General features: G+C 47.4%; 1 protein-coding gene across 1 annotated transcript; it reads right to left on the reverse strand.

Annotated features, from left to right (window-relative positions):
• Positions 1–16,288: 16,288 nt before the first annotated feature.
• Positions 16,289–19,643, reverse strand: TXNIP (thioredoxin interacting protein). The gene is made up of 8 exons (XM_059674132.1): positions 19,148–19,643; positions 18,615–18,687; positions 18,364–18,511; positions 17,861–17,963; positions 17,487–17,743; positions 17,224–17,380; positions 16,965–17,116; positions 16,289–16,835 (listed from the first exon to the last, which is right to left on the reverse strand). The coding sequence occupies exons 1-8, from the start codon at positions 19,395–19,397 to the stop codon at positions 16,800–16,802; spliced, it is 1,176 nt and encodes a 391-aa protein (XP_059530115.1). The 5' UTR covers positions 19,398–19,643; the 3' UTR covers positions 16,289–16,799.
• Between the last annotated feature and the right edge of the window lie 7,622 nt (positions 19,644–27,265).

A 27,265-nucleotide genomic window follows, 5' to 3' on the forward strand; every position in this document is an offset into this window, starting at 1 on the left:
TCCAGGAAGCCAGGTGTGGAGAGGGAAGACGGGGGAGGTGCTGAGTCTTCTTCAGCACACTCACCGCTTCCAGGCCCGGGAGACACCGCTGGGAATCGTTTGTGTAGGTGAAGCCCACTGACTATTCTGTTCTCTGCTTCTAGAAGCCACTGTGTGGCTAAGCTGCAGTTGTTTTGTTTTTCCTATGTGGAATTTAGTTAGCCCTTCTCACTTCCTTCTTTGGGAGGGAGAGGGGAGGTGGTGTTGCTTTACAGGAACTAAGGAGGGTGGGGTGGAGTGGAGTGACTTAGGGACACTGAGCTCTGAGAGATGCTTCCTCGCCCACACAGCTCTCCCTTGGGTGAGGTCACTTCCCTCGGCTCTGATTGGCTCTGAGAAGGCCCTCGATGAGCTGATTGGTTCCAGCCACTTGACATGCAGCAGTCACAGGCTAGCTGCGTGTGCGGAATAAGGACTGAATCAGGAGGCAAGCACAGATAGCAAGCCGACTGCACATCTGAAAGCCATAAAGATGGGATGCAGGAGAACCTTCAGGAAATTCCCCTCCCTGGCAGATAGCTCAGTTGGTTAGAGCATGGCCCCTGCTCTGCCAAGGTTGTGGGTTCGATCCCCAGTCAGGGCACATATAAGAATCAACCAAGGAATGCACAAATAAGTAGAACAACAAATCCATGCTTCTCTCTCTCTCTCTCTCTCTCTCTCTCTCTCTCTCTCTCTCTCTCTCTCTCTCTCTCTCTCTCTCTCTCTCCCTCCCTGTCTCTCAAATCAATCAATCAATCAAAATAAGAAAGAAATTCCCAACCTCATTCAGGCTGGCACACTGATTCCCTGCAGCATCAAGTGACAGAGAGTGGCAACCTTATATTAGATCTTTCTGACCCCGTTGCAAAGAATGAATAGGGCCTGTGACTTCATTGAGGGAAGGCCCTTAAAAGCCCCATATGGATGCAGTAGTAGGTGTTACAGTAGAAGCAGCCAAGAGAACAGAGAAGGAGACTGGAATAGAAACAGAACATTCCAGTATTGAGTAATCTGTGATGATGGATGTGTTCTTTTTCTAGCTCTGTGAGGCGTTGTAAGTGGAGTGGGGGTAAGGAGAGGACCCGCCCCTGGGGTTTCCCAGTCACACTATAGCCTGTGAGATGACTAGGGAGAAATCTGCAAGAAACAGAATCAAAAGACACTAAAAAATCATCTGTACCCTTCCCCCCCTGCCCCCGACACCCCCCCCCCCCATTCCAAATCTGGCCAGCCATATCTGTGTCTTTGTTGGTGTTATAGCCAATGCCCTATACCTCACCAATGCCAGCCTGGGAACTTCAAGAATGGGAGCAAAGAAGATTCTAGACAGAAGGAGGAACACATCCCGGCTCGCCCTATCCCCCCCCCCCCCCCCCCCGTACACACACCTCTATGCACACACATCCTCTGCCCCTGAAAAAGGGGAAAGGGGGACAAAGGTTAGAGTGACCACTTGGGGTCAGATGTCTCGCCTCAAAGACAAAGTACCAGGAAAATCAGACCATTCCTGGACTTGTCCCTGTCTGGCTTCCTGCCTCTGCTGGCAGGTGACCTTGCCGAACAAAGCCAGAGGCATGGGACCCGGCAGCTTCCCCAGATGCCGGGGCAGTTCCAGGCATGAGCTAGTCTGTTTCCATTGACCTCTCCCCCACTTTCCACAGGCTCTGTCCGGCGGCTGCGGTTGCTAAGGCCCAGTAAACAGTCAGGGCTGCTATTCCTCTGGAGGACCAAGGGGAAGGCTAGAGGTTGAGGCCTCCCGTAAACATGCAGAGAGGACCCGTGTGGTGCTCGCTCAGCCCGGCATGCTGTGCCTGCTAGGGCCGGCGGATGTTGAGCAGGTTGCTCCCATGCCCACAGCCTGGGCTGCACTGGCCTCAGACAGGGTAGGTTCTCTGGCAAGCGTCCTATCGTTTCCCACCATTTCTTACCAGCCTCCTGGTCCCCTCCCACCTTGAGTGGGAAGTGTGAGAGTGGGGTCTGCAAATGTACCTGCCGGGTCTCGAGTGGTCTGAGGGAGAGCTGGATGGGAGGCCTGGATGCAGCATGAAGTTTAGAAGATCAGGAGTGGAGACCAGAGAACATTGGAGGGTCAGATGTCAGATGGGCAGGACACCCTTGGTTTGGTGAGGAAAAGACAATTACTTTCCTCTATTCATATTTGCTGTTGCTTGGATTTTGAAAGGAAGGTAGGGTGGCTCGAAGGCCAAGCTGGATAAGAACTACACCAAGGGGAAGGGCTGTCATCTCAGCTGGGCAGAGCCCTGGTGCGTGGTCCTCGCTTCACCACCCCATCGTTTCGTGTCCTTGGGAAAGTTATGTCCAGTCTCAAGCCTCAAATTCCTCATGAATGAAACAGGATTTGGATTAGGGTGTCCACTAGGAGTCCTTCACACGGGTGTTGCTCCAGCTGCAAGAGCCCAAATGGTTCTGAGAACAAAGGTCAGGACGTAGCTAGCTTTTGCTGAGCTCCTGCCATCTGCTGGATCTCCCCATCTTATCCTCAGCGTGGGCGAGCTAAAGATAACTCCGGCCCCTGGCCAGTCCTTTCCAAGAACCCGCTGCAGCTTAATAGGAGGAGAATCAGCAATTCCATCAACTAGCAAGAAAGGAGACAACCCCTAGAGCAGAGTTCAAGGTCACAGGCTAGGACTAAAACAGGCAGGTCACCAAGACATTTCTGACTGAGGAAGAAGCCAGGGGGGCAGGTCCTCTCTACCTCCCCTCCTATCTATCTGGCCAGAGGACAGAGAAGAGAAATGAGATGGAGAGGAATGCCGTAGCTCAGTTACCTAATGTGGCCAGACCAGTGGTAACCCCTTCTCCATTAACCTTTCCCCTAGTGAGGCTCACTTAAAAATATATGTATATTGATTTTTAGAGAGAGAAACATCGATTTGTTGTTCTACTTATTTATGCATTCATTGGTTGGTCCTTTTTTAAAAAAAGTATACTTTTATTGCCCAGCCAGTGTGGCTCAGTGGTTCAGTGTCAACCAATGAACCAGGAGGTCACAGTTTGATTCCTGTTCAGGGCACATGTCCAGCTTGCGTGCTCTGTCCACAGTAGGGGGTGTGCAGGAGGCAGCCAATCAATGATTCTCTCTCATCACTGACATTTTTCTTTTCCCCTCTCCCTTCCTCTCTGAAATCAATAAAAATACATTTAAAATATACATATACAATTTTATTGATGACCTCTAATAATAAAAGCGTAATATGCTAATTAGACCGGACAGCTGTACGACCCTCTGGACATCCTTCCGGATGAACTTCTGGACGAAGCCGGGCTGCAGGGGCCGAGGAAGCCACTGCCGGGGTTGCGAGGGTCGAGCCGCTCGCACGAATTTTGTGCATCGGGCCTCTAGTTATATATATAATTGATTGGTTCTTGTATCTGCCCTGACTGGGGACCCAACCTGCAACCTTGGTGTATTGGGATGATGCTCTAACCAACTGAGCTCCCTGGCCAGGGTGAGGCTCACTTTTTTCTTTTTTATTATTAATATATATATATATATATATACACACACACACACACACACACACACACACACACACACACACATATATATATATATATATATATATATACATATATATATATATATATATATAAAGTGTGTCCCAAAATTCACGCAAGAAGTAATTTTGATAGAAAGCACAGGTTTATAATTAAAAATTGCAAGTTTTTTATTGATTAATAAAGTATGCAGTATAGGGTTATGTATAGAATAGCATATCGGATAAATGGCCTCCACGGCTTTGCTGGCACATACGCACTCTTTTGTTGAAATTTTCCATGACCGTTTTGCATAAATGTGGCTGAATTTCGATGAGGCTCATTTTTATCTTGATGGCTTGGTTAATCAATAAAATTGTCTCATTTGAGGTTCAGAAAATCCATGAGTGATTGTTGAGAAACAAATGCATCCACAACGTGTCACCGGTTGGTGCGGATTTTGGGCTGGAGGCACCATGGGACCATTCTTTTTTGAAAATGCGGCTGCTCAGGCAATAACAAAAGAGTGCGTATGTGCCAGCAAAGCCATAGAGGCCATTTACCCGATATGCTATTCCATACATAACCCTATACTGTATACTTTATGAATCAATAAAAAATTTACAATTTTTAATTATAAACCTGTGTTTTCTATCAAAATTACTTCTTGTGTGAATTTTGGGACACCCTTCATATATTTCAGAGAAGAAGGGAGAGGGAGAGAGAGAGAGAAACATCAATGATAAGAGAGAATCATCAATTGGCTGCAGATCAAGCCTGCAACCTGGTCATGTGCCCTGACCGGGAATTGAACCGTGACCTCCTGGTTCATAGGTTAACACTTAACCACTGAGCCACACTGGCAGGACTTATTTTTATTTTATCCTCACCCGAGGATATGCTTTTATTGATTTGAGAGAGAGATAAATATGAGAGAGAGCCGAAACCGGTTTGGCTCAGTGGATAGAGCGTCGGCCTGCGGACTGAAAGGTCCCAGGTTCGATTCCGGTCAAGGGCATGTACCTGGGTTGCAGGCACATCCCCAGTAGGAGATGTGCAGGAGGCAGCTGATCGATGTTTCTCTCTCATCGATGTTTCTAACTCTCTATCTCTCTCCCTTCCTCTCTGTAAAAAAAAATCAATAAAATATATTAAAAAAAAAAAAAAAAGATGGCAGCTTTTCTTAAAAAAAAAAAAAAATATGAGAGAGAAACATTGGTTGGTTGCCTCCCATTCCCTCCCCGACCAGGGATGGAACCTGCAACCTAGGTCTGTGCCCCACCCTAAACTGAACTGGCAGTCTTTTGGTGGACTGCATGACGCTCCAACCAACAGAGCCACCTGGCCGAGGCGAGGCTCACTGCACCCCCCCTGCACCCCCCCCCCCCCCCGCCACCCCGGGTCTGGTTATTTGGAACCAGAAAGCTGGAAATAAGACGTTCTAGCTTCCTCTGTCACCTCAGAAAAGCTTTTGCCTTATCCCCAACAGGACTTAATTTGCTATTTTGTACCCTGGAGAGAACGGAGGTTTTTCCTGCAACCCTACTGGGAGTCACTGCGAAGACAAAGAGTCAACCCTAACAGAGAAGGTGAGTACAATCAGCGTGGGAACCCCCGGCTTGGGAGGAGGGGACCCAGGGACTTCTCAGACCTGGTCGTGACCAACGCGGAGGGGCTGTCCCTGTGACCTGTGACTCTGGGGCTGTTCTCCACTCTCACACCTCCTCTCCCCCAGCATCCTCAGCTTCGGGCTGGACTTCCCCACGCCGGGCCCCTTGCCTCCCTGCATCTGCCTCATCCTGTGGTTCCATTTCTCTTGTTGTACAGTGGCCAGAGGGAGAAAATACCCTAGTCTTGTCTCTAACACTCTTTTTTGATTATATATATATATATATATATATATATATATATATATATATATTTCTTATTTTTTTAAATATATTTTATTGATTTTTTTACAAAGAGGAAGGGAGAGGGATAGAGAGTTAGAAACATCGATCAGCTGCCTCTTGCACGCCCCCTACTGGAGATGTGCCCACAACCAAGGTACATGCCCTTGACCGGAATCGAACCTGGGACCCTTCAGTCAGGCCGACGCTCTATCCACTGAGCCAAACCAATTAGGGCTATATATTTCTTATTGATTTCAGAGAGGAAGGGAGAGGGAGAGAGATAGAAACATCAATGGTAAGAGAGAATCATTGATTGGCTGCCTCCTGCATGCCCCACATTGGGGTTGGAGCCCATAACCCAGGCATGTGCCCTGACCTGGAATTGAACTGTGACCTCCCGGTTCATAGGTCAATGTTCAACCACTGAGCCATGCTGGCCGGGCATCTAACCCTCTTTGTTACACGCAGGACAGTATGGACAGTATTAGAACTGGAGGGAGATTAGTTAGGCCAGTCTTTGCCTCACGGAAGGGGTGGGGGAACTCACCTAAGCCTGGGACACTAATCTGGGGTAGTTTCTATCTTGGAGAAAATAGATGAAATCCCATTTGTACATAGAGGCCAGCCCTGGTGTTACTGACAGCCAGTGGGTCTGGGCTGCGTGTTAAGCAGAGACAGGGTTGGATCCTGTGTGAGCCTTTATTCCAAAACTGCTGGCAGTACCGGAGAGCAGCAGGTCACCCACAAAACATCTGCTCTGCCCCCCACCATCAGCCGGGTGCTTATATCAGGTAGGACAGAGATTACGTGGGGAAACAGGAATCTGGGGAAGTGGGCACAGTGGGCTGGGGGGAGGGGAGACTGGCGCGGGCCTCTATTGCTTGGGCAACAAGGTTATTCATCTTTCCATGATATTAGTCAGTTCTTGACTGGGGATGGACCGCATTCCAAGGTTGACTCCCACGTCCCAGGGGCATACAGCTCCCAGACAGGTTAGAATGTGCTTTCTTTAACCAGAACAAGGCAATCACGGTTAACAGAGCACGATGAATATTTCCCATAACCATAGCTAGTTCCCAATTTTCTATTTCTGCCCATAACACTGATGCTTATCCTCCTATGCTCTGCTATGGCCAGAGATGCTAGTCGTTCTGGGAAAAAAATTCTCTCATCTAAGGTGATCAAAATAACTCTCCACCCATTTTTCTCAAGCAGGGGTGGTAAGAGGAAGTGAAACAAAGATGGGCACAGTGGGGCAAAGGGCAAATGCCCTCAGCTCCCTGTGCCCACACGTCTCTCCTGGTCCCGAGACCTTTTTTCCTGTCTGACCACACTTGGCTGCTCTCAGTCCCTCACCTCTCCCTTACTTGGCCTGGCTCTTGTTTTGATACTTGCTTTTACTCTGAGTCACCACTCTAACACCTGCCCCGAATCCTCAGGGGTGTCCACAAACTTCTCAGGGGCTGACCTGCACCAGGGCAGGGGAGTTGACTTAGGGTCAGAGAGAGCTGGTCTCTCGGACTCGGTGTCTTTGAGAGTCCTTTCCTCTCCTCGATTCTCCCTCCATCGCCATGTCTTTCTTTCCACACCTCTCTTTGCCGCCTGTCGTTAGCGTTGTGCTGCTTGAATTGGGCTATTCATGGGTGACATGGTGGGGAGTGTTTGGAGCCACAGAATACACATGGCACACCGTCCAGAGAGCCAATTTTGCTTTTAAGATTGGGTGGGGAGATAAATGATTTTTATACTAAAACTATATAAATAGAGTATATCGCATAAATAAAAATGTTCACTTTTTAAACCTAAAACACACACTTCAGAGACATTTCTGGCTTGTAACAGACTACTGTGGGCTGCTCTGGAAGTCCTTGGAAAATGGTTCACTCTCCGTCATCTCAAAGGTCCTTCAGAGGGAGTAATTGAGAAGCTCTACTCAGAGCAGAGGTGACCACCAGACGGGGTCAGGCAGGCATAGAGGAGTTGAAGCAGGTGGTTTAATGCAATAGGGGATGGTGAGAACTGGCAGGGAAGACCGGGCCTGCCGCCTTCAGCTCCAGCAGGTTGATGCCATGACACTGTGTGTGTTCAAATCTCATTGCTTTTTAAGAGATGCTAGAACAGTCGATTTTAGGGAAAAGTTGGGTTTTAAATGTTTATAACCAATTCAAATTTTTAGGAAGAAACTGTACAGGTTTCTAAATGCCTGCAAGCTATTTCTACCTACGGGACTCTGGTTTGCTCCTCTGACCTCTAACATTTCCTTTTTAAAAATATATATATACAGTATGTTTTTATTGATTTCAAAGAGAAAAGGAGAGGAGATAGAGAGAAACATCAACGATGAAACATTGATTGGCAGCCTCCTGCATGCCCCCTCCTGGAGATTGAGCCTGCAGCCCAGGCATGTGCCTTGACCAGAAATCAAACCATGACCTCCTGGTTCATAGGTTGACGCTCAACCACTGAACCACACGGGACAGGGCTCTGGCATTTCCTTTACTTTCCAAAGGAATAGGAGGTGCACATCTGGGCTCCCAAGTCCTCCATTCTGTTCCCAAGGGTTGGGGGCAGAGAGGTGCATGCGGTCGGTCGCAGGAGCGGTTGGGGAGGCAGGACTGGAGGAGCCTCCGGGTACCACTGGCAGGCTGTGCCTTTCCCCTGGGAAGCGAAGGTCACTGCCCAGCCACCCTTTCCCTGATCGACGCTGACATGGAGCTAACATCTCATGGCCTGGAACAGAAACCAAAGGTTTCTCAGCGTTGGAAGGTGAGTCAAGCATGAAAGACGAGGAATAGAGAGAAATGGGAGAACAGGAGACAAAGAAACGATTAGTTGTGAGTGGATAGGGGACGGAGGAAGTCAGAATTTAGACAGGTGAAGTGGAGACGGAGGGGTCTTTCACCACAGAACCATATAAGGGAAGCACAGTTCTCATGACCCCACCTTCCCTGCCAGCAGTTGAAATCCTTCCTCTGTCCATCGGTCCAGGAGGTTAAAAATATTCAAACTGGGCACCCAGCCAGACATTTCCAAGAACCTGTTTACTAGCTATTGGATTGACTTGGAGAGGGAGTTGGCAGCTCCATCACCCAATAAGGAAGGAGACCAAACCTGGCTTGACATCCCAGCCCTCACAGCACGTGGGGCTCACAGTTATGCCCCTGTGTCCTTCCTTCTCCTCCTGTCCCTGGAGATGACCAATCACTTGGTAGTCAGAAAAATCCAGCCTCAGAATCTGTCCGTTCTTCGCTCCTTATGGAACAAGCCGGGGGACAGTACGGCAGGGTCAGCCAAGTGGAAGGTCAGGACAAAGCAGGAATAATCTACATAGGCTCACAATGGGCTCCCCTCAGCTGGTTTTTGTGCTACTCAGTCTAGTCCACCTCAAGGGGGAAAATCAAAGGAGATGCAGTCCCTTTAGATAAGGAGTCTGAGAATTCTTTGTAGTGTTGTTAGGAGCAGAAATAGAATATTGGGGACTAGCTCTTAGTTGTAAGAAATATTAATCATGCTCTGTTAACTATGATTGTTTTATTCTGATTAAAGAAAGCACATTCTAACCTGGCTGGGAGTTGTTGCCCCCTGGATCGGGGAGTCAACCTTGGGCCTGGGAGTCAGCCTTGGAATGTGATCCATCCTTATCCTAGAACTGCCTATTATCATGGAAAGATGAACAGCCTTGTTGCTCAGACAATGGAGTCCCACCCCAGCCCCCATTGCCTATTCCTTCTGCCTAATATCCCCTGTAATCTTTATCCTGCCCAATATAAGCAGCTGGCTTATGGGGGATTGCACAGCAGATGTTTGTGGATGACCTGCTGCTCTCCACGCCGCCGGCAGGATTGGAATAAACGCTCATATATGGTTCCACCCTGCCTCTGCTGAATTGGCTCAAGTAGCGACTGGCAGCCCGGACCCTGTGTTTCAGAGTCACCTTGTAACCCAGCACCCTCTGTTCTTCAGTTTCTCTCTCCAAACGGTGGAAAGTTTCCTTCTGGAGTTGTGTACTAAAAAGTTAAGGAAGTTCAGTTAATTTCCAGATGGTTCTAGAGACCTGAGAAGCACACTGGGTGTATGAGAGAGAAAAAACGCTTGTTCTCCCAGACTATCCCATGAGATGCTAAAGGTGTGCAGAGGGCTTGGCCTGGCCTGGGGTTGGGAGTCCCAACAGTGGGCTGCCTGTCCCCTCCCACAGTGAACTCCAGGCTGAATCGGCCTCTATACACTGACCGCTCCTCAGACTGTCTTGTTCCCCAAACCCAGGAAGGGAGTCAAGAGGAACAAAGAGAACAGCCTTACTTCTGATTGGCTAGAGAGCATTTTTGGGACATGCCTGGTGGTGGTGGCGAAAGATATGGGATATGGCTCCTCTTTCATTTTCGGTGACAGACACTTTCCTTGCTATTGTTCTAACACTTCACATGTATTTTTAAATCTCACAATAACCTTCTGAGATGTTATTATCTCCCATTTTGCAGGTAAACAAACAGGGGGGAAACAAGTCACAGCGCTTGTTAAGTGGTGGGAGTAAGATTTGAACTTAGATAGTTTGGCTCAGGGTATATTGGCTTCACTACCACACTGTTCTTTCTTTCTTTCTTTCTTTCTTTCTTTCTTTCTTTCTTTCTTTCTTTCTTTCTTTCTTTCTTTCTTTCTTTCTTTCTTTCTTTCTTTCTTTCTTTCTTTCTCTCTCTCTCTCTCTCTCTCTCTCTCTCTCTCTCTCTCTCTCTCTCTCTCTTTCCTTCTTCCTTCCTTCCTTCCTTCCTCCCTCCCTTCCTTCCTTCCTTCCTTCCTTCCTTCCTTCCTTCCTTCCTTCCTTCCTTCCTTCCTTCCTTCCTTCCTTCAAGTAGAGTGGAATTCTTTATTTTATTTTATTGATTTATTTATTTTTTTTACAGAGAGGAAGGGAGAGGGATAGAGTTAGAAACATCGATGGGAGAGATACATCGATCAGGTGCTTCCTGCACACCCCCCACTGGGGATGTGGCTGCAACAAAGGCACATGCCCTTGACTGGAATTGAACTTGGGACCCTTCAGTCCGCAGGCCCACGTGCTATCCACTGAGCCAAACCAGTCAGGGCCCTTTCTTTCTTTTTGATTCGAACTGGCCTCATCCAGCACCTTGACTCACTGGCCTCCTACTCCCTTGCAGGAAGGACCACTCCCTTAATCACTAAGCCCTCGAGACAATGAGGCTCTGATCAGCATCACTTAATCTTAAGAACAAAGCCTGGGGTCCCAGAGTCAGAGTTTTGGTCAAACTAGAGATAGCATCCAGGCTCCAGTTACGTTTCAGCTCCAGGCCCAGAAAAGACAAAGCGATGCCATGGCTGATTGGACCAGGTGATCTGATCGACTACCCTACCCAACACCCACCAGGTAGTAGAGACCAGACCCTGACCACAACCCTTCCTTAGCCTCCAAGACTGATGATTTCCCCTATATAACCTACCCCTGGAGACCACAGAGAGCATGCTCTAACCTGTCCGTGGGTGTGGGCCATTTCTAAAAATAGTCCAGTGCCCAGCCGGTGTGGCTCAGTGGTTGAGCATCAATCTATGAACCAGGAGGTCCCAGCTCAATTCACAGTTAGGGCACATGCCTGGGTTGCAGGCTTGATCACCCAGGAGGGGGCTTGCAGGAGGCAGCCGATCAATGATTCTCATCATTGATGTTTCTCTCTCTCCCTCTCCCTTCTTCTCTGAAATTAATTAAAAAATATATTTTTAAAAGTCAGGTAACACCATTTCTCCTTAATAGCACAGGAAGGCTGATCCTTGAACTCTTTTTAGGCTATCGACACATCTATTGGGCCAGGCCCTGAGGCCCTGGAACTGCAGCCAGCTTGGAGAGGGAGTTTTATTCATTTAAATCCTCAGCAGGGGTAAATATGTTTTATGAGGAAGGGAGAGAGGGGGAGAGAAACAGGGAAACATTGATGTGAGAGAGAAATATTAATCAGTTGCCTCCCATACTTGCCCCAACCAGGGATCAATCATGCAACCTAGGTATGTGCCCTGATCCAGAATCGAACCCACAACCTTTTATTGTGTAGGACACCACTCCACCCCACTGAGCCACCTGGCCAGGGCCTGAGAGGGAATTTTTTAGCTCAGTAAATGAAGGTGGACATGGGGTCAGAACAGAGAACGGGACAAAAGTTTCTGCTCTCCCACTTCAGAACAGTTGACGTCGGGGTACTTGGGACAGGGACTGGGCCATTGACGGGGCAGTAAAATATTTTCCTTATCCACCTTATGCATTCTGTCACCTAGAGATGGCCCAAGGAAAGGACACTGGGACAAGGTCTGTATGCTGTTGAAGGAACTGGACAAAAGTCACTCCTTCACCCCACTTCACACCCTTCAGCTACCATGTGATTGCTTTTTGCTGACCAGCTGCCTGGTCAGATCCTCCCCCCACACTTTTGCCCCCCAATGCCTCAATCCTTGTGTTTCGCGTCTGTTCAGAGGTATCAAGGCAGCCTAGGACCCTTGTTGGGGAAGTACCAGCCTTTTTCTTGTTCGTTTTACTTTCTTTAACTTTTTTCTTTCTTTAGTTTTTTTCTGACTTCGCTCAAATCTTCCTGTACCACATTGGGCCTCATGGATCTATGATACTAACAACTGAATTTCCTCCGGTGGCTGTTCATGTACGTCACAGTGCTTTAACAATGCAAAGGCCTATGAGAAGAGCATGGGAAAGGAAGACCCCGAATAACTACCCACTTAGGTGGAGAAACAGCTGGGCCAGTACCTAGGGAAGCGCACTTACATGAACCTACGCAGAGAGAATGTTCTGGGGGGACCAGAAGTTGCGTGTAAAAGCAGAAGTCCAGTGGGCCCTCTTGTGCTCTCAGAGAGGGGCGAGTTCCTCTGGTGAACAGCCGTATCTGCCTGGTTCCATCCTCAGATGTGGCTGTGCAGTACGGCAATCACTCAGCACATGGAGCTTGTCTACACAAGACACCTTCAGACCCGTGAAGAATTATTTCAGTTTATCTGAGCCAAAGCAGTAGACAATTGCTGGGAAGCAAAATCTGAACGGATTGAGATAATGCTCCGGAGGATGGCAGCTTTGTGCTTTATTTTACACATTACAATCAAAAGAGGAGAGGTAAGTGGGCTACATGAAATCCACTGGTGATAGATAGGGAGGCGGAGAAAGCAAAGCGGGGGAACCTCTGGGATTGAACTGTACCTCTTTTATTAGGCGGGTACAGGATGCAAAGGACAGTCAACAATGAACTCAGTAATAATGAGGGGATTTGTGGCCGCCGAAGAGCAGGGCCTGTGCTTTGAGGGGTCCGGAAAAAGGAAAATTACTTTGACATTCCAATATGTTGTTATAGATGCAAAAAGACAATACACAGGCTCAGTTAAGGTAAAGATTGATCTACGTCAGGGACGATCCCAGCCTAGGTAGGACATGACAAACTGCTTTTAGTTAAAAAGTTTTCATTTCAGACCATCCTTTGTGGTTACTTTAGGTCTCTGAGTTTGCAAGGCTGCCATGCGGGCCTCTCCTGAGGTTAGCATGCGGCCCCTTTTGGTCCACAAAGCTTATTAAATTCAAAGTAAGTTCAAAAATAAAAATCCAGTTCTTCAGTCTCGGTAGCCACATCTCAGAGCTCAGCAGCCACATGGCTGTCACGTTAGAACAAATATAGAACATTCGCATCATCATAGATAGAGTGTTCTGTGGGGCAAGTGCTGGATTTGAGGTATGTGGGTAACAGGACAGGATGCATGTGTTCTGGCTTTTCAAGGCTCAACTCTCCAGCAGACCTAAGTATGTTATCTAATCCCCCTCCCCCCGCCTCAGGTAACGCTAGCCAGGATGTGTACACAAACAATAGAGCTCTTCATCCTTTGTCTGCCCTCTGGCTTGCTCTTGCTCTCCGCCACCTCTCCAGTCCCTGGAGAACCAGCTGCAGAAAAAACTTTTCCATCAACTTTGACCTAGTTTCCTGGTCTCGGATTTGAAAAAGGGCAGAAGCCACTAAATTCTTGAATAGGCAGGAAAAGGAGGCTGGGGTAAAAGTAAAGGCTATAAAGAGCTAGAGACTTTGACACCTGGGTAAGGAAAAACAAAGAGAGCCAGGAAGAGCTACTGAGAATGAAAACAGACACAAGCACACAAAGACGGGAACGGAAAGGAATCTTTTCAATTTCACTTTCTGTTCCATTCACATGGGTTTTATGAATTTCCAGGAATCCGAGGTTTGGAATTAGCATGTGCAAGTCCACAGAAAAGCCGAACCCCAAATAACGGCCAGGACTAGATCTGCCTGCGAAGGTTTAAATGAGCCAGAAGTTGGAAGTACATCGAGGCCTGCCATTTCAGGGTTTCCATCTGAGTCACCCCTTTAGGAATAATAAAAATCATTTCAGTTAGAGGTGCAATTACGTGGTGTCAATCTATTGTTATTACCCTACAAGGAAGAAATAGGACCTGCTGAAGCATAACATATCCTAAGGGATGAGGGTGGAGTTGAGTATTCAGCAAACATTTACTATTATGATTATATGCTTGGAAAGGTACAAACTGCAGAGATAAAACATGGGAGCAGCCTACAAAGAATTTAAGCCCTGGCCGGGTAGCTCAGTTGGTTAGAGCACTTTCCCAAGGTTGTGGGTTCGATCCCAGGTCAGGGCACATACAAGAATCAACCAATGAGCCCTGGCCAGTGTAGCTCAGTTGGTTGAGTGTTGTCCCATGCAGCAAAAGGTCGCTGGTTCGATTCCAGTCAGGGCACATGCCTGGGTTTTGGGGGCTTGATTCATGGTAGGGGACAAGCAGGAGGCAGCTGATTGGTGCTTCTCTCTCACATTGATGTTTCTCTCCCCATCTCCCTTCTGCTCTGTCTCTGAAATAAACTTAAAAAATACAGCAAGAGCCCTAGCTGGTTTGGCTCAGTGGATTGAGCATCAGCCCGTGGACTAAAGAGCCCCAGGTTTGATTCCAGTCAAGGGCACATGCCTGGGTTGTGGGCTCGATGCAGGAGGCAGCTGATCGGGGATTGATTCTCTCTCATCACTGATGTTTCTATCTACCTCTCCCTTCCTCTCTGAAATCAATATATATATATATAATATATATTTTATTGATTTTTTACAGAGAGGAAGGGAGAGAGATAGAGAGTTAGAAACATCGATGAGAGAGAAGCATCGATCAGCTGCCTCCTGCACATCTCCCACTGGGGATGTGCCCGCAACCCAGGTACATGCCCTTGACCGGAATCGAACCTGGGACCCTTCAGTCCGCAGGCCGACGCTCTATCCACTGAGCCAAACCGGTTTTGGCAAAAATATATTTTTAAAAATACATGAACACAACAAAAAAGCCCATTCACTTAAAAAAAATCAATGAGTGCATAAATGGAACAAATTGATGTTTCTCTCCTTTCCTCTAAAAATCAATTTTAAAAAAGAATATTCATAACTAAATCCTTAAGTCCTGAATAATTATTTTGTCTTTATATAAACCAGGGTTACACTGGGGAGAAACCATGAAGCCAAATGATAAAATCTGGAACTGTAAACCTTTTCTCACAAACCTCATTTTCTTGTTTTTTAAAAGCTCATTTAAAAAAAAAATAAAAGCTCATACACTCCAAAATTGAAGAACTTTAGTAATGATTAACTATAAATGTAGAAAACTAGCTTAGATCATCAGAAGATCCCAGCTAGTTCCTTACTGAATTGGAAAGACCAAATGTAGCTCAAATGTCTTCCCTCTCCAGCTCTCCAACCCCCATTCTGACTATATTCATTAGGGTCGATGGGTAATAATCTGAGGGTTTTCAAGAATGAATTGTGAAGTAGGAGAAACGCTCCTTTAGGTACACTTTAAAAAAAGTTTACTTATTATTGAGAGACATTGATTTGTTGTTCCACTCATTTATGCATTAATTGGTTGAATCTTGTACATTCCCTGACAGGGGATTGAACCCGCAACCATGGCACGTTGGGATGACACTCTAACCAACTGAGCTACCCGGCCAGGGCGAGGCACACTTTCTAACTTCTCCAATACCATCTCACAGACAAGAAAACAGTTTTTGCCATTAAAAAACTTTATTTATTTTTTACAAAGAATATCCCCTACTTGGGGTGAAAATATATCTGGTTAAGTACAAAATATAGTTTTTTTAATCATACAAAAAGATACACAATTAAAAAAACATTAAACCACCTTCAGTCCACATGCTTTCTCAGAAAAGGGTGGAGCTCAGTGCTCTGACACAGGAGGGGGACAAAGTGCTAAAGGCTGCAGTGAGAGGGGCTGAGCATCCCCCGCCTCCCAACCCTGGAGAGGGGAGCCGGGGCTTTTGTGGAGACCTGCCCTCGGGTTTCTCATGGCAACGTCCGGAGGCTCTGACCAGGGCTGGGCATCCCGATCTAGCCTCTCCTTGGTGAGGAGAAGTCGCCGTGGGCAAGGCTGGTGGCAGCAACCCCTCTCAGACAGCTGGAGCGTCAGAATTACAGAATTCTGTACACTGGGACAAAGTCTCAACAGTCATGAGCAACTTTTTTGTCCTTGTGCTTATATCTAGAGACGTAGTAGACCAGTTTTAGCTTACGTTTTGAAATAGAAAAGAGTAAAATGACAGGAACTAAAGTGCTAAAACACATCACCTCAGAATCAATCCCAAGGAGTCACATGAAAGGAAAAACACGTTCTCCCATATAAAGACGTTTGCAACAGAACACAGTGCAATAGGCTCTGAGAATGGCTTAGAAGACCTTTGGTGGGGCGTCGCTGCTAATGCGTTCTGCCAGATGGAATACATTCTAAGCAAAGACCGCCTTAGAGCTTCTTCCCTTCAGTTCACACAGCTCTCCGAAGTCCAGACCCAATCAGCTCTGGAGAGTTCTTATTTTTGTCTGTAAGTTTACAAAGGAGATTTTAAGAACCTCCTTTCCCCAAAGTTTTGAAGAGGATTTCCCCCCCCTTTCCATTTTCCCAGTTTGCTACATTGACTCTGCTCCACATGATACAGACGTTCATGATCTCGTATCATTATAGCGATCTATGTATATATTCCCCTGCAAAAAAATCTTGGGAAGACCATGCCAGGAGGCCATTCAAAACTACTCAATATGCCTCAAATTTCAAGGCGATCTCAGAAAATGGGATGGGCCTATGGTTTTAAACCCATCTAGCAAACACCCCGACATCACATCTGGGCTGGCTGAGGATGGGTGTGCATCCTTTAAGGCCCAGGAGACTAGACTGCCTGCTGGTCACCTCCTACGCTGGGGAGTCAGAGGCTGGGGTGGACCAACCCCACTGAAGAGACTGTTGAGTCTCTGAAAAAGGAAGAGTCCAGGAAGAGGCGGAAAGAAACAAGTAGATACAGCTCCTTCTTCTCTCCCACATGCTCACTGCACATTGTTGTTGAGGATGCAGGGGTCCACCTGGGAGGAAGAATGAAAACATTTTAGTTCCGGTAAAAACTAAAAGAAACGCCCCCTTTAGGAATCCCTCCAACTCAACTTCCTATAGGAGGTTTGGAACAAATGCAGTGGTCAAATGACAATTCTCACCTCTGTGTAGGTAGGTGGTGGGATGAACTTGAACTCAGGCGCATACATAAAAATAGGGCTGTCTTGAGAGCCATCTGTGTCGTCTAGCAGAGGAGTGGTGGGGCTCTCCAGCCGGTGGTCTTCAGGAATGATATCCATGTAGCAAGGAGGAGCTGGACAGAGAGAGGTTGGGGATGAGAATCCTGGCCCAGACATGGCCGACCGTCCCAATTTTACACACCCAAGCAGGCCCTAGGCTAAGACATGGGGTCTGGCTCACCTTCTGGGGTATCAGGGAGGTTGAGATCTACCCAACTCATCTCGGAGCTGGTCTGGCTGGCCATGCTGGACGTGCGGCTGCTCAGACCCGACCTGCTGCCAATCACCAGGGGCAGGTCCAGAATGACTTTCTTGGAGCCAGGGACGCTAACGTAGATCTAGAAAGGAAGTTGGCAGTTTGTGAGACTGGAGGTCTGGAGAAAGCACCGCTGCTGTTCTGACAGATGAACAATCGCTCTCTCCAGGCCCGCCCCCACCACTCACCAGCAGGAAATATTCAACGCGGAGGATGTTGCAGCCCAAGATGGAAGGCCTGATCTTCTGCACCCGGAGGCTCTTGCCACGCCATGATGCGCAGGTTCCCGAGATGATATGATTGCCCCTGACAGACGACAGCTTCTGCGTCAGCACCTTGGTCTGGCCGTTGGCCAGGTAAGTGTGGCGGGCCACGATGGCAGCTTTGGGAACCACGATTCGGGAACATGTGTTTTCGAAGTCGGCGTGGATGGAAATCTCGTCACCTAGCAACAAGAAAGATGAAGCTGATGCTAAGTACAGTTGGGACTTTCCTTCTGCCCCTGCCCTGCCCTCACCCCCAAAACCCACAGTTTCTATTTTGTCAGGACTTAGGCTTTTACCTTCACAGAATCCTTTTCTGTCGATTCGGGCAGAGACAGACACCCGCCCATCAGGAATGAACATGCAGGACACTTTCTTCTCCTTTTTAGCAGACACGGGAGCCTATGGAGAAGAGAGGGGGTTGATTTGAGACTTTCTGGAGACACTTTCTCTGTTTGTTTTTTGTTTTTTAAGAATATGTTTTTAGGAAGAGAGGAAGAGAAAGGGAGAGAGAAGCATATACTGGTTGCCTCCCAAATTCTCCCTGACCTCGCCCTGACTGGGGATTGAACCCGAGACCCTTCGATGCACAGGCTGACCCTCCAAACCAACTGAACCACACCTGCGCCAGGCTCTACGCTTCTCTTTACTTTCCACCCCTTACCTAGAGCAGGCAGCTTTCCCTCCCACCTTGATGACTTAGAACCTGAATCCCCACCTATGGTGTTTCAATCTAATGCCCAAGACATGTGACTTATCATCCCTGAGACCCGAGAGAATAGAATCTTAAACTGAACCTCACCATCAGATCAGGAGTATTGATATCCACTAGGTCCACCACTTCAAAGCTTTTCTTTGTCTCTTGCGTTGGCTGGCTGGGGCGATCAAGGAAAGCCTTTACCCAGTAGTCTACATGCCCGTATTTTCCTTTGAAGGATGTTCCCAGAGGCCTGTGCCAAGAAAAAGGAAACAATTTAAAAACACTCTCCAGGATCAAATGAGGGGAAGATCTCGAGATAGAAAAGTCCAAAGATGCACCTGGCTGATACCTACCCCTGAGGAAGCTCAAAGCCAAACTTGTACTCATATTTGTTTCCAGGCCTCATGATAACCATCTCATTCTCACCTGCAGGGAGAGAAAGGCGATACCATTAGGTCTCTTGTTACACTTAGAACGCATCTGTGTGATAAGAATTCGTGGGCAGGACAGGACCTACTGTAGCACCCCCATCTCCATCCCTTATGTTCTTCTCTGAGAAATTCTGATGCATTTTGTTGGGCAAAAACTTGCAACGTTTAAAATTAAGCCGCTACCGTCTCAAACAGCAAAGAGTAACGTATGCATAAAAAAAATAATCTTTAAATAGCTAAGGCAAAATCCCGCAGGATCACTCTAAGAAAATAGGACCAGTTGGCCTTTTTTGATGGGGAAGGGGTTGCAAATTTAAAACTTCAAATACAGGGACACAACACAAACCGCTCAACCCGAGCAACTTAGAGCATTTAGAAGCTCCAGGTATTCGTTTCAAACTTCTCAACTCAGCTCCCCCACCCCCACCCGCTCCGCAGAGAAGCCCGGAGCTCACCTGTCGGCTGGTCCTCCAGCAGCAGCGTGTCCTCGTAGCGCAGGTACTCCCGGGTCTGCTTGCACTGCTGGGACCCGTGCAGCCACAGCACCTTGGCCACCCCGCAGGCCAGCACCCGCACGGCCTTGACCCGCGTCACCTCACACACCTCCACCGTCACCCGGCCGGCCACCTTCTCCCCGCTGCAGTACACCTTCTCGGGGTCGGTGAAGACCACCTCGAAAGACTTGATCTTCTTGAACACCACCATGATCAGGCAGGGGCGGCTGGGGAGCGACGAACACGGGTCGTGGGGGGGGGGGGGTCACAAAACCCTAAATCCACAGGCGCTTTAAAAGGACGGAAGGGCAGTTCCCTCTGCAACTCTCGGCAACTTTGGAAAAGATGTCAGGACAAGGGCAGCTGTTGGCGATGCCGAGCGATTCCAACAGGAGCACAGCTTGGGGCGCGGGGCTCGGCGTCTGATGGGTGTCAGTCCGCGGAAACCAGGGCGCTGCCGCCGCGGCCGGAAACCGCATTTTATAGGGGCCCGGCCCCGCCGCCCGGGCCCCGCGGCGCGTGCTGCCCTCGTGCACAGCCCTCCCATTGGCTGCCCGCCGCTTGTTTACCAGGGGCCTGGCCAATCAGCGCCGCCGCCGCGGTGCGTGGACACCGTGTGCTCCTGGCGGGGAAAATGGTTGTTGTGCTCTGCGGCCTCGGGGAGGGGGGTGCGGGGGCTGCGGGGAGGGGTGTGCGCAGAGCGGCCTGGGGAGGGGGCTGCGGGGAGGGGTGTGCGCAGAGCTGCCTGGGGAGGGGGCTGCGGGGAGGGGTGTGCGGGGAGAGATGTGCGGGGAACTGCCTGGGGGGAGGGCTGCGGGGAGGGGGCTACGGGGAGGAGGCTGCGGGGAGGGGGCTACGGGGAGGGGGCTGCGGGGAGGCGTGTGCCCAGAGCTGCCTGGGGAGGGGGCTGCGGGGAGGGGTGTGCGGGGAGCTGTCTGGGGGGAGGGCTGCGGGGAGAGATGTGCGTGGAACTGCCTGGAAGGGAGCTGCTGGGAGCTGCCTGGAAGGAAGGAAACTACTGGGAGGGGGCTGCGGAGGGCTGCGGGCCGGGCTCCCTTAGGCTCCATGAGAGGAGGACCTCGCTGACCCTAAAACGCACCCAGGCCAGCGGCCTCGGAGGGCGGGCGGGCGGGCACGCGTCTGGGCTGGGGCGCGGTTGGAGGCGACGGAAAAGTGCTGAGGAGGGAGCTTCGCGCTCGCCGCGGCCGGGGCGGTGGGTGCAGAGGCGCCGCGCATTCCCAGCTGCAGGTCGTGCGAAACCCTATCCCGCAGCTCTAAGGACACGGTAGCGGGGGCTGGGACGGGGTCGGCATCTTTATTAACAAGCAAAGACATGCAAGGCAAGGAGAACGGGCCACCAGTTTTAAACCTCTTTCCAAGTCCTTGCGAAGCGGGTGTGTGGGACTGACGCCCCCGCCCCCCACTTCTACCCCCCCCCCCCTCTCCTGGCTCGGGGCTCGGGCTGGAGGCCTGTGCTGTTCTTCACCCCGTACCCTGCAGTCTGTTCTCTGGAACGGAAACAGTCAGGGCGTGTTCACATCCTGTTGCTGATCCCTCATCGCTGCAGTTCCTACCTGCAAAGTTGGGGAACACGGTGTCTGCTTCCCCAACTACCTCCTGACCTCTTCACTGAGGCGTGACCCTTAGGTTCTCATTATCTCCCTCCTTGCTTTTCCAGGAAAGCGGCAAGAACGGATGGTTCACTCTTTTCCCTTTCTTCCTGGGTTACTTTCGCTTCTTTTTGGTCTTTATCGCCTCTTCAAATCATTAATCAAAGGCGTGTTCCTAAATCTGTAGCCTACCCCGCTCCCAGGCTCCAAGGTAGTTAAAAGCAGGAAAGTTCTCAGTTCTCGCCCTGGCCTGGTATGTCCTTGGTTAGGGCATTGTCCCAGTACACCCAGGTTGTGGGTTTGATCCCTAGTCAGGGCATGTACGAGAATTAACCAGTGGACCCATAAATAAGTGGAACAAGAACTTGGTATCTCTCTCCTCTCTCATTAATAAATATATATATTTTTAAACACAGGGAAGTTCTCTTGTTTATAACGAAAGTGTTAGTGGACGAGATGGTCATATTCCTATTTGCAGGAAGAATTTCTCTTTTAAAAGTTTTTTCCTAACCTATTTGAATTAGTAAGAAAGGAAATAGAAGACAGAAGGGTCATCAGAAGGTGATATGTCAAACCAAAGGAGACCCTATCTCCTCCCTCGGTGTTGGTGTTGTCGTTTGTCTGTCAGATGGGCCTCTCCCTGGCTGGCCATGAAATGCCTTAGGTCAGGAGCTGACTCCTGAGAACCTACGAGTGTGATGAGAAAAATTTGCATGCACCGTTGCTGGGATTCTTCACCTTTTCCTTGATTCTTGAGCCCCTCGGGTTCCTGCCAGGCATCAGGTGATTATTACCTCATTTCTTGTACTAGAAAGAGGAAGACAATGTCCCCAAGATTGAGATGAGGAAGTGAGTAAAAAGCATTAGAATATACAGAAATTCTACCCTATCAGCAAAAAAAAAAAAAAAAAAAGGCTTTTCATTGCTGTTAAGAATCCTTCTTCCTCAAACCCCCTAACCCGGTTGACATCCTAAGGCTAACAAGTTACAATTCAACCTCAGCATTAAGCAAGCCCAAGAATCAGGCATCAAGACTGTTGGAAACACACACACACATACATACACAACACATACATATATACACAAACACAGTATCAATTCCTACGAACAAAAAAGGGAACATGTCGATCCTTAGGGTGTATGAGTTAGAGCAGGGGTGGGCAAACTTTTTGACTCGAGGGCCACAATGGGTTCTTAAACTGGACCGGAGGGCCGGAACAAAAGCATGGATGGGGTGTTTGTGTGAACTAATATAAATTCAAAGTAAACATCATTACATAAAAGGGAACGGTCTTTTTTTTTTTAGTTTTATTCATTCCAAACGGGCCGGATCAGGCCCGAGGGCCGTAGTTTGCCCACGGCTGAGTTAGAGGCAACACCCTGTTCTAGAAAGTGAACCAACGAGGCCTGAGTTGTTTTGGGGTAGTCACAATATTCATTGAATTAACTGGAGTAGCAAAGGTGTGACTTTCACTAAAAAAATTTTTTTTTTTAAATTCAATATTATGGCTCTGGGAGAATTTTTAGTTTGGGTATGAAAGTGTACATAAAATGAAACATCAAAATGATTACAAAGAAATACACAAATCAATTTTGTTAGATAATGTGTGATATGTAACTAGGTACATTTTGAGGGGATGGAAGAAGAATTAGTCGATCAGGGTGGTGTTGAGTTGGGACATCTTAGAAAAAGGGAAGTATTTGGGCACACCTATGAAGTATTGAATTTTTTAATTTAAAAAAATTTAATACGATTTTCTCTTGCTCTGAGTTCCTCTCTTGGGCTTCAGTTTCTTCTTTCTTTCAGTACAGACCTCTTGTTTGCTCTGTGAAATGTCTGGGTTTCCTTAAATACCAAAAAACTATTTCGGTTTGGCAGCAGCTGCCAACCAGGCCTGCAGCCAAGGCATGTTCTGGAAGGGAACCCTCCTGGACAGAGTTGTTTGCGACCTTTCACCCAATAGCCTGGAATTCAGATAAAAATCTGCCCCCGGATTCCTCTTTCTCTTTCTCAGTTCCTGGCTGGGAAGAAGAAAAAATCGTGTAAACTCCTATCTTGAAAACAGGGTGCAAACACTTGTGGGGGGCCGGGGAGAAAAGGGGCGAGTCCCGAAGGAGCAAACAGCAAAGTGAGGGCTAAGTCCCACAGTTTTGTAAGTTCAGTCGTCTCTACCTGTTCCCTCCCCAGTCTCTACCTGTTCCCTCCCCACCCTGGTCAATCCCAGTGCCAATAGGAAACACAGTGGGGACTTGTTTGCTTGACTGGAGGTGGCTGAGTAGGGGGTGAAGCGCCCCGCACTTGGTACCAGTCAGACGAGGGACTGGTTGCATTTCTCTTGTCTTTAACCTCTGGCCTGACAAACATTCAAGAACTCTAAAGACTCCTAGCTCCTAAGGGAAAACAGACCCCTTTCTTTGTCTTTTTGATCACTCCTGTCACCTTCACAAAGAGTAAGCTTCCCTTTTACTCTCTCTCTCTCTTTTAAAATTGAATTTAGAGGGAGAAGAAGGGAGAGGAGAGAGAAACATCCATGTGAGGAAAAACATCCATTAGTTGCTTCCTGTACACGCCCTGGATCAACCTGGGTATGTGCTCTGACCAGGAATCCGGCCAGTGACCTGTCACAGTTCAGGACACCGCTCAACCAACTGAGCCACACCAGCCAGGGCCCTTTTACTCTTAACTAACCACCCCCCCTTTCTCACTCCCCTAGGGAATGTCATGTTAGATAGAGGCAAATAGAGGTTTGAAAGAGAGTGTGGGATTGAGACTGCCTTCAACTTATAGATAAATAAGAACACATTAATAATTGTGTAGCATTTTGAGTTCAAAATGACTTTTTTTTTTTTTGGTCATTTATTGAGCACCTGTAAGGACCAGGTACTTTATGTAATTATCTCAATGATATTTTATTCAGAATGCGGACGAAGAGGGGCCACATACTAAACCTGACAAGCTCAGGCAAGGCCTGCACGGCCGCCTTACAAACTCCAGACCTGAAGTAACCACATAAGATGATGGTCTGCAATTAAAACTCTTTAAGCAGTACATGGCAGGTGGTCATGTCCTGGGCTAGAATCTTCCCCGACAAAACTCAGTCTTTACCTTAACTGAACCTATTGTCTATTTGCATCTCCAATAACATTCCTTTGGAACGTCAGAGTAGCTCCAGGCCACAGATCCCCTCACCGCTAATGTTATCGTGTTGTTGACTGTGCTAACTATCCTGTACCCACCTGTGTAAAAGAAGTGCCTATCATTTTACTTTTTATCTAATCCCAGAGGTCTCACCAGCCGCCGATTTGCTTTCTCCTACCTCCCTAATCTATCACCAATACATGTCATGTAATCCATTTACGCCTTCTCTTTTGACTGTAATTTATAAAATAAGGTGCAAAACTATTTTCCAGAGCATATTTTCTCGATCCGTTGAGATTTTGCTTCCCAGCAACTGTCATCAGTTTGGCTACAGGTTTGAGTGTTTCTAATGGCAATAAATTCATCTGTCATCTTGTTCCAGAAAGGATTTAAGGTTGGATTATTTCATTTAATTCTTATAATAACCTTGTGACTCAGGGTTGATGAAATCAGGCTTGGGGTTAAGTAATTTGCCCGAGGTCACAGATTTTGTTAAGTAGAGCAAGAGCTTGAACCAGCTGCATCTGATCTATAAAGTACTGTATGTACTCTTTCCAATGTGTGGTCCTGCCCCAGGGATTTCACACAGTATCTTGCTTGAAGTTCACTGTAAAGGATTCAGACAAGACTTAAAACGCTAAGAATTAAAGGGGACTCTAGCTGTGTTTTTTTCTAAACCAGTTGCATTATTTTAATTAAATGACTTGCCCTAAGACATGAAACTAGTAACTGGTAGAGCCACTCTTCAAAACCAGGATTTTTTTTTAAATATGTGTATATTTATATTTATTGATTTCAGAGAAAAAGGGAGAGGGAGAGAGAGATAGAAACATCAACGATGAGAGAGAATCGTCCGTCAGCTGCCTCCTGCCACCCACACTGGGGATCTAGCCTGCAACCTGGGCTAGTGCCCTGACCGGGAATTGAACCGTGACCTCCTGGTTCACTCAACCACTGAACCACGCAAGCCAGACCAAAACCAGGATTCTTCATACTTAATCTAGAGTTGTCTCTAGGAGGCTTTGTGAGGGTGTCTTTTATTTAAGTTTAGCTTTTAAAAAAATTGTTATTTATTGATTGATTGGAGAGAGAAATGTCATTCCACTTACTTATGCATTTATTGGTTGATTCGTGCATGTGCCCTGACCTGGATCAAACCCACAACCTTGGTGTATCAGGACAATGCTCTAACCAGCCAGCTACCTGGCCAGGGCCTACTTTAGCTTTAATTATTAAAAATACCTCATCTGAACAGATCGATGGTTGCTGGAGGTGGGGGTTGGGGGTTGGGCAAAATGGGTAAACAAAGTCAGAAGGAATAAACTTCTAGTTAAAAAACAAGTCATGGGGATATAAGGTACAGCATGGTGACTATAGCTAAAAGTACTGTATCTCATATTTGAAAGTTACTGAGAGAATAGATTCTAAAAGTCCTCATCACAAGAAAAAATGCTATAATTATGTACAGGGATAGACATTAACTAGACTTATTGTGGGGAACATTTCACAATATACAAAAATATTGGATCATTATGTTGTACACCTGAAATGAATATGCTGTGTGTCAACTATACCTAAATTAAAAAAAAAAACAGCTCACCTGGAAAACCACATTTCATGTTTGGGGGATCCATTGTCCTACTAAATTGAGGAAAGATCAGAGATCTAGGAGTCCCCCAACTTTAGGGAAAGCTGGGGAGAGGAGATGAATTAATTTGTTCAGATCTATTGCTGACTCTTTTAAGATGTTTCTTAAAGTGGCCTTAGTATATGAACAAAAGGTAATCGCTTCTCTGCGACCACCCCATCTGTTGTCTTTACTATCAAACTTATACCGCTTTCTCTGTTGACTGAACTTGTCCCTTTTAGTGTGGTTTCTGCTGCCACTGAGACAGTTTTTTTCAAGGTTTCATGGGAAACTAGAGTGTTTTTTTAGGCCTCATTCCCCTTGACTCCTATGTAATTTGAAAACTGCCATCTCTTAAAAATTTAAACATTCCTCTTGCTTTTGGACTTTATCCTTTCTCCTTTGCTAGTAATTTCTTTTTTTTCTGTGGCCCTGAAAGCTTTTCTTAAGGGCTTATCTTTGGCCCTTCTCCTCCCTCTCCCCCCACCCCCCGGCTTTTTTTCCTTCAAGCTTTGTTCTTCAGTTCGCCCATCTGTACATCACTCATGTAGAAATCTATACTATCCCTTTAGTCTGTCTCCAAATTTCCGGCTGGCATCTCAGATTTAACTTGTCCAGTGTGGAATTCAGAATCTTGCCCCTGTGTTCAAATTCAGTTCTTCCCTGGTTTCTTTTTTTTTTTTTTTAATATGTTTTGATTGATTTCAGAGCTGAAGGGCCAGGGAGAGAGAGGTAGAAACATCAATGATGAGAGAGAGAACCATTGGTCAGCTGCCTCCTGCATGCTCCCCACTGGGGATCGAGCCCACAACCCAGGCATGTGCCCCAACCAGGAATCGAACCGTGACCTCCTGGTTCATAGGTCGATGCTCAACCACTGAGCCACGCCAGCCGGGCCTCCCTGGTTTCTTTTAAGGGAGCCGTTATGCATTCCCTCTGTTATCAAGGCTTAGAATCCAGGAATGGCCTCTGATTCCTTCCTCTGACATCCCCACAGCCAGTCAACTGCCCGATTCTATGAAAGCTACCTTTCTAGTGATTCTAGAATTATCTCTCATCTCTTATTCCACCACTCTGATTCGTGTCCTTGTTACTTTTGCCTAGATTATTTTAATAGCTTTTAACTGATATTTATGCTATAATCTATAGACCTTGACTAAATCTATCAAAATTGAGTTTCTGTCTGTTCCCGTGAGGCTCCCAAACCCACTGTTTAACTGAGTCAACTTCACATGCTTTGACTTGCCGTGAAAAGCCTTCACAAACTGGCCACAACCAAACGTTCAGTCTCATTTCTCTCTACTTCCTTTGCGTGTACCCAATACCTCAGCCAAACCTGAGTACGCACTGTTCCTCCAGTACATCTTTCTCTGCCTTTGTTTATGCTTTCCTCTCTACCTGGAATGCTGGTTCTTGGTGGACAGCCAAACGACTGTTCCTTTCTGAAATCTTTCTTGATTCCCGATCCCCTCGTCTTTTGCCTTATAACCAAGAGGATTTCATTCCCTTCTGGGGATTCCATAGCATCTTGTTTATATTTCTCGCATGGAACTTGCATGTAAATTTCATTTCTCTCAGATAATGAATTCCTAGAGAGGAGGAACTATGTCCTTTTAAAAAATCTTTGTCTTCTTCATAGCACCTAGCAGAGTACATTTCATAGAGTACAATTATTATTACATATATGTTGAATCGATAGGGGT

This window comes from Myotis daubentonii, chromosome 18 (genome assembly GCF_963259705.1).
Source record: "Myotis daubentonii chromosome 18, mMyoDau2.1, whole genome shotgun sequence".
In the NCBI taxonomy this organism is placed as follows: domain Eukaryota; kingdom Metazoa; phylum Chordata; class Mammalia; order Chiroptera; family Vespertilionidae; genus Myotis; species Myotis daubentonii.

Bases quoted from the DNA above. Each gene is read 5' to 3' on its own strand.
- TXNIP (XM_059674132.1), bottom strand. From the start codon at position 19,397: ATGGTGGTGTTCAAGAAGATCAAGTCTTTCGAGGTGGTCTTCACCGAC. The intron at 18,512-18,614 runs GTAGGTATCAGC...TTCTTGGCACAG, and splicing joins GGCTTTGAGCTTCCTCAGGG to GCCTCTGGGAACATCCTTCA. The intron at 17,744-17,860 runs GTAAAAGCCTAA...TCTTGTTGCTAG, and splicing joins CAGAAAAGGATTCTGTGAAG to GTGACGAGATTTCCATCCAC.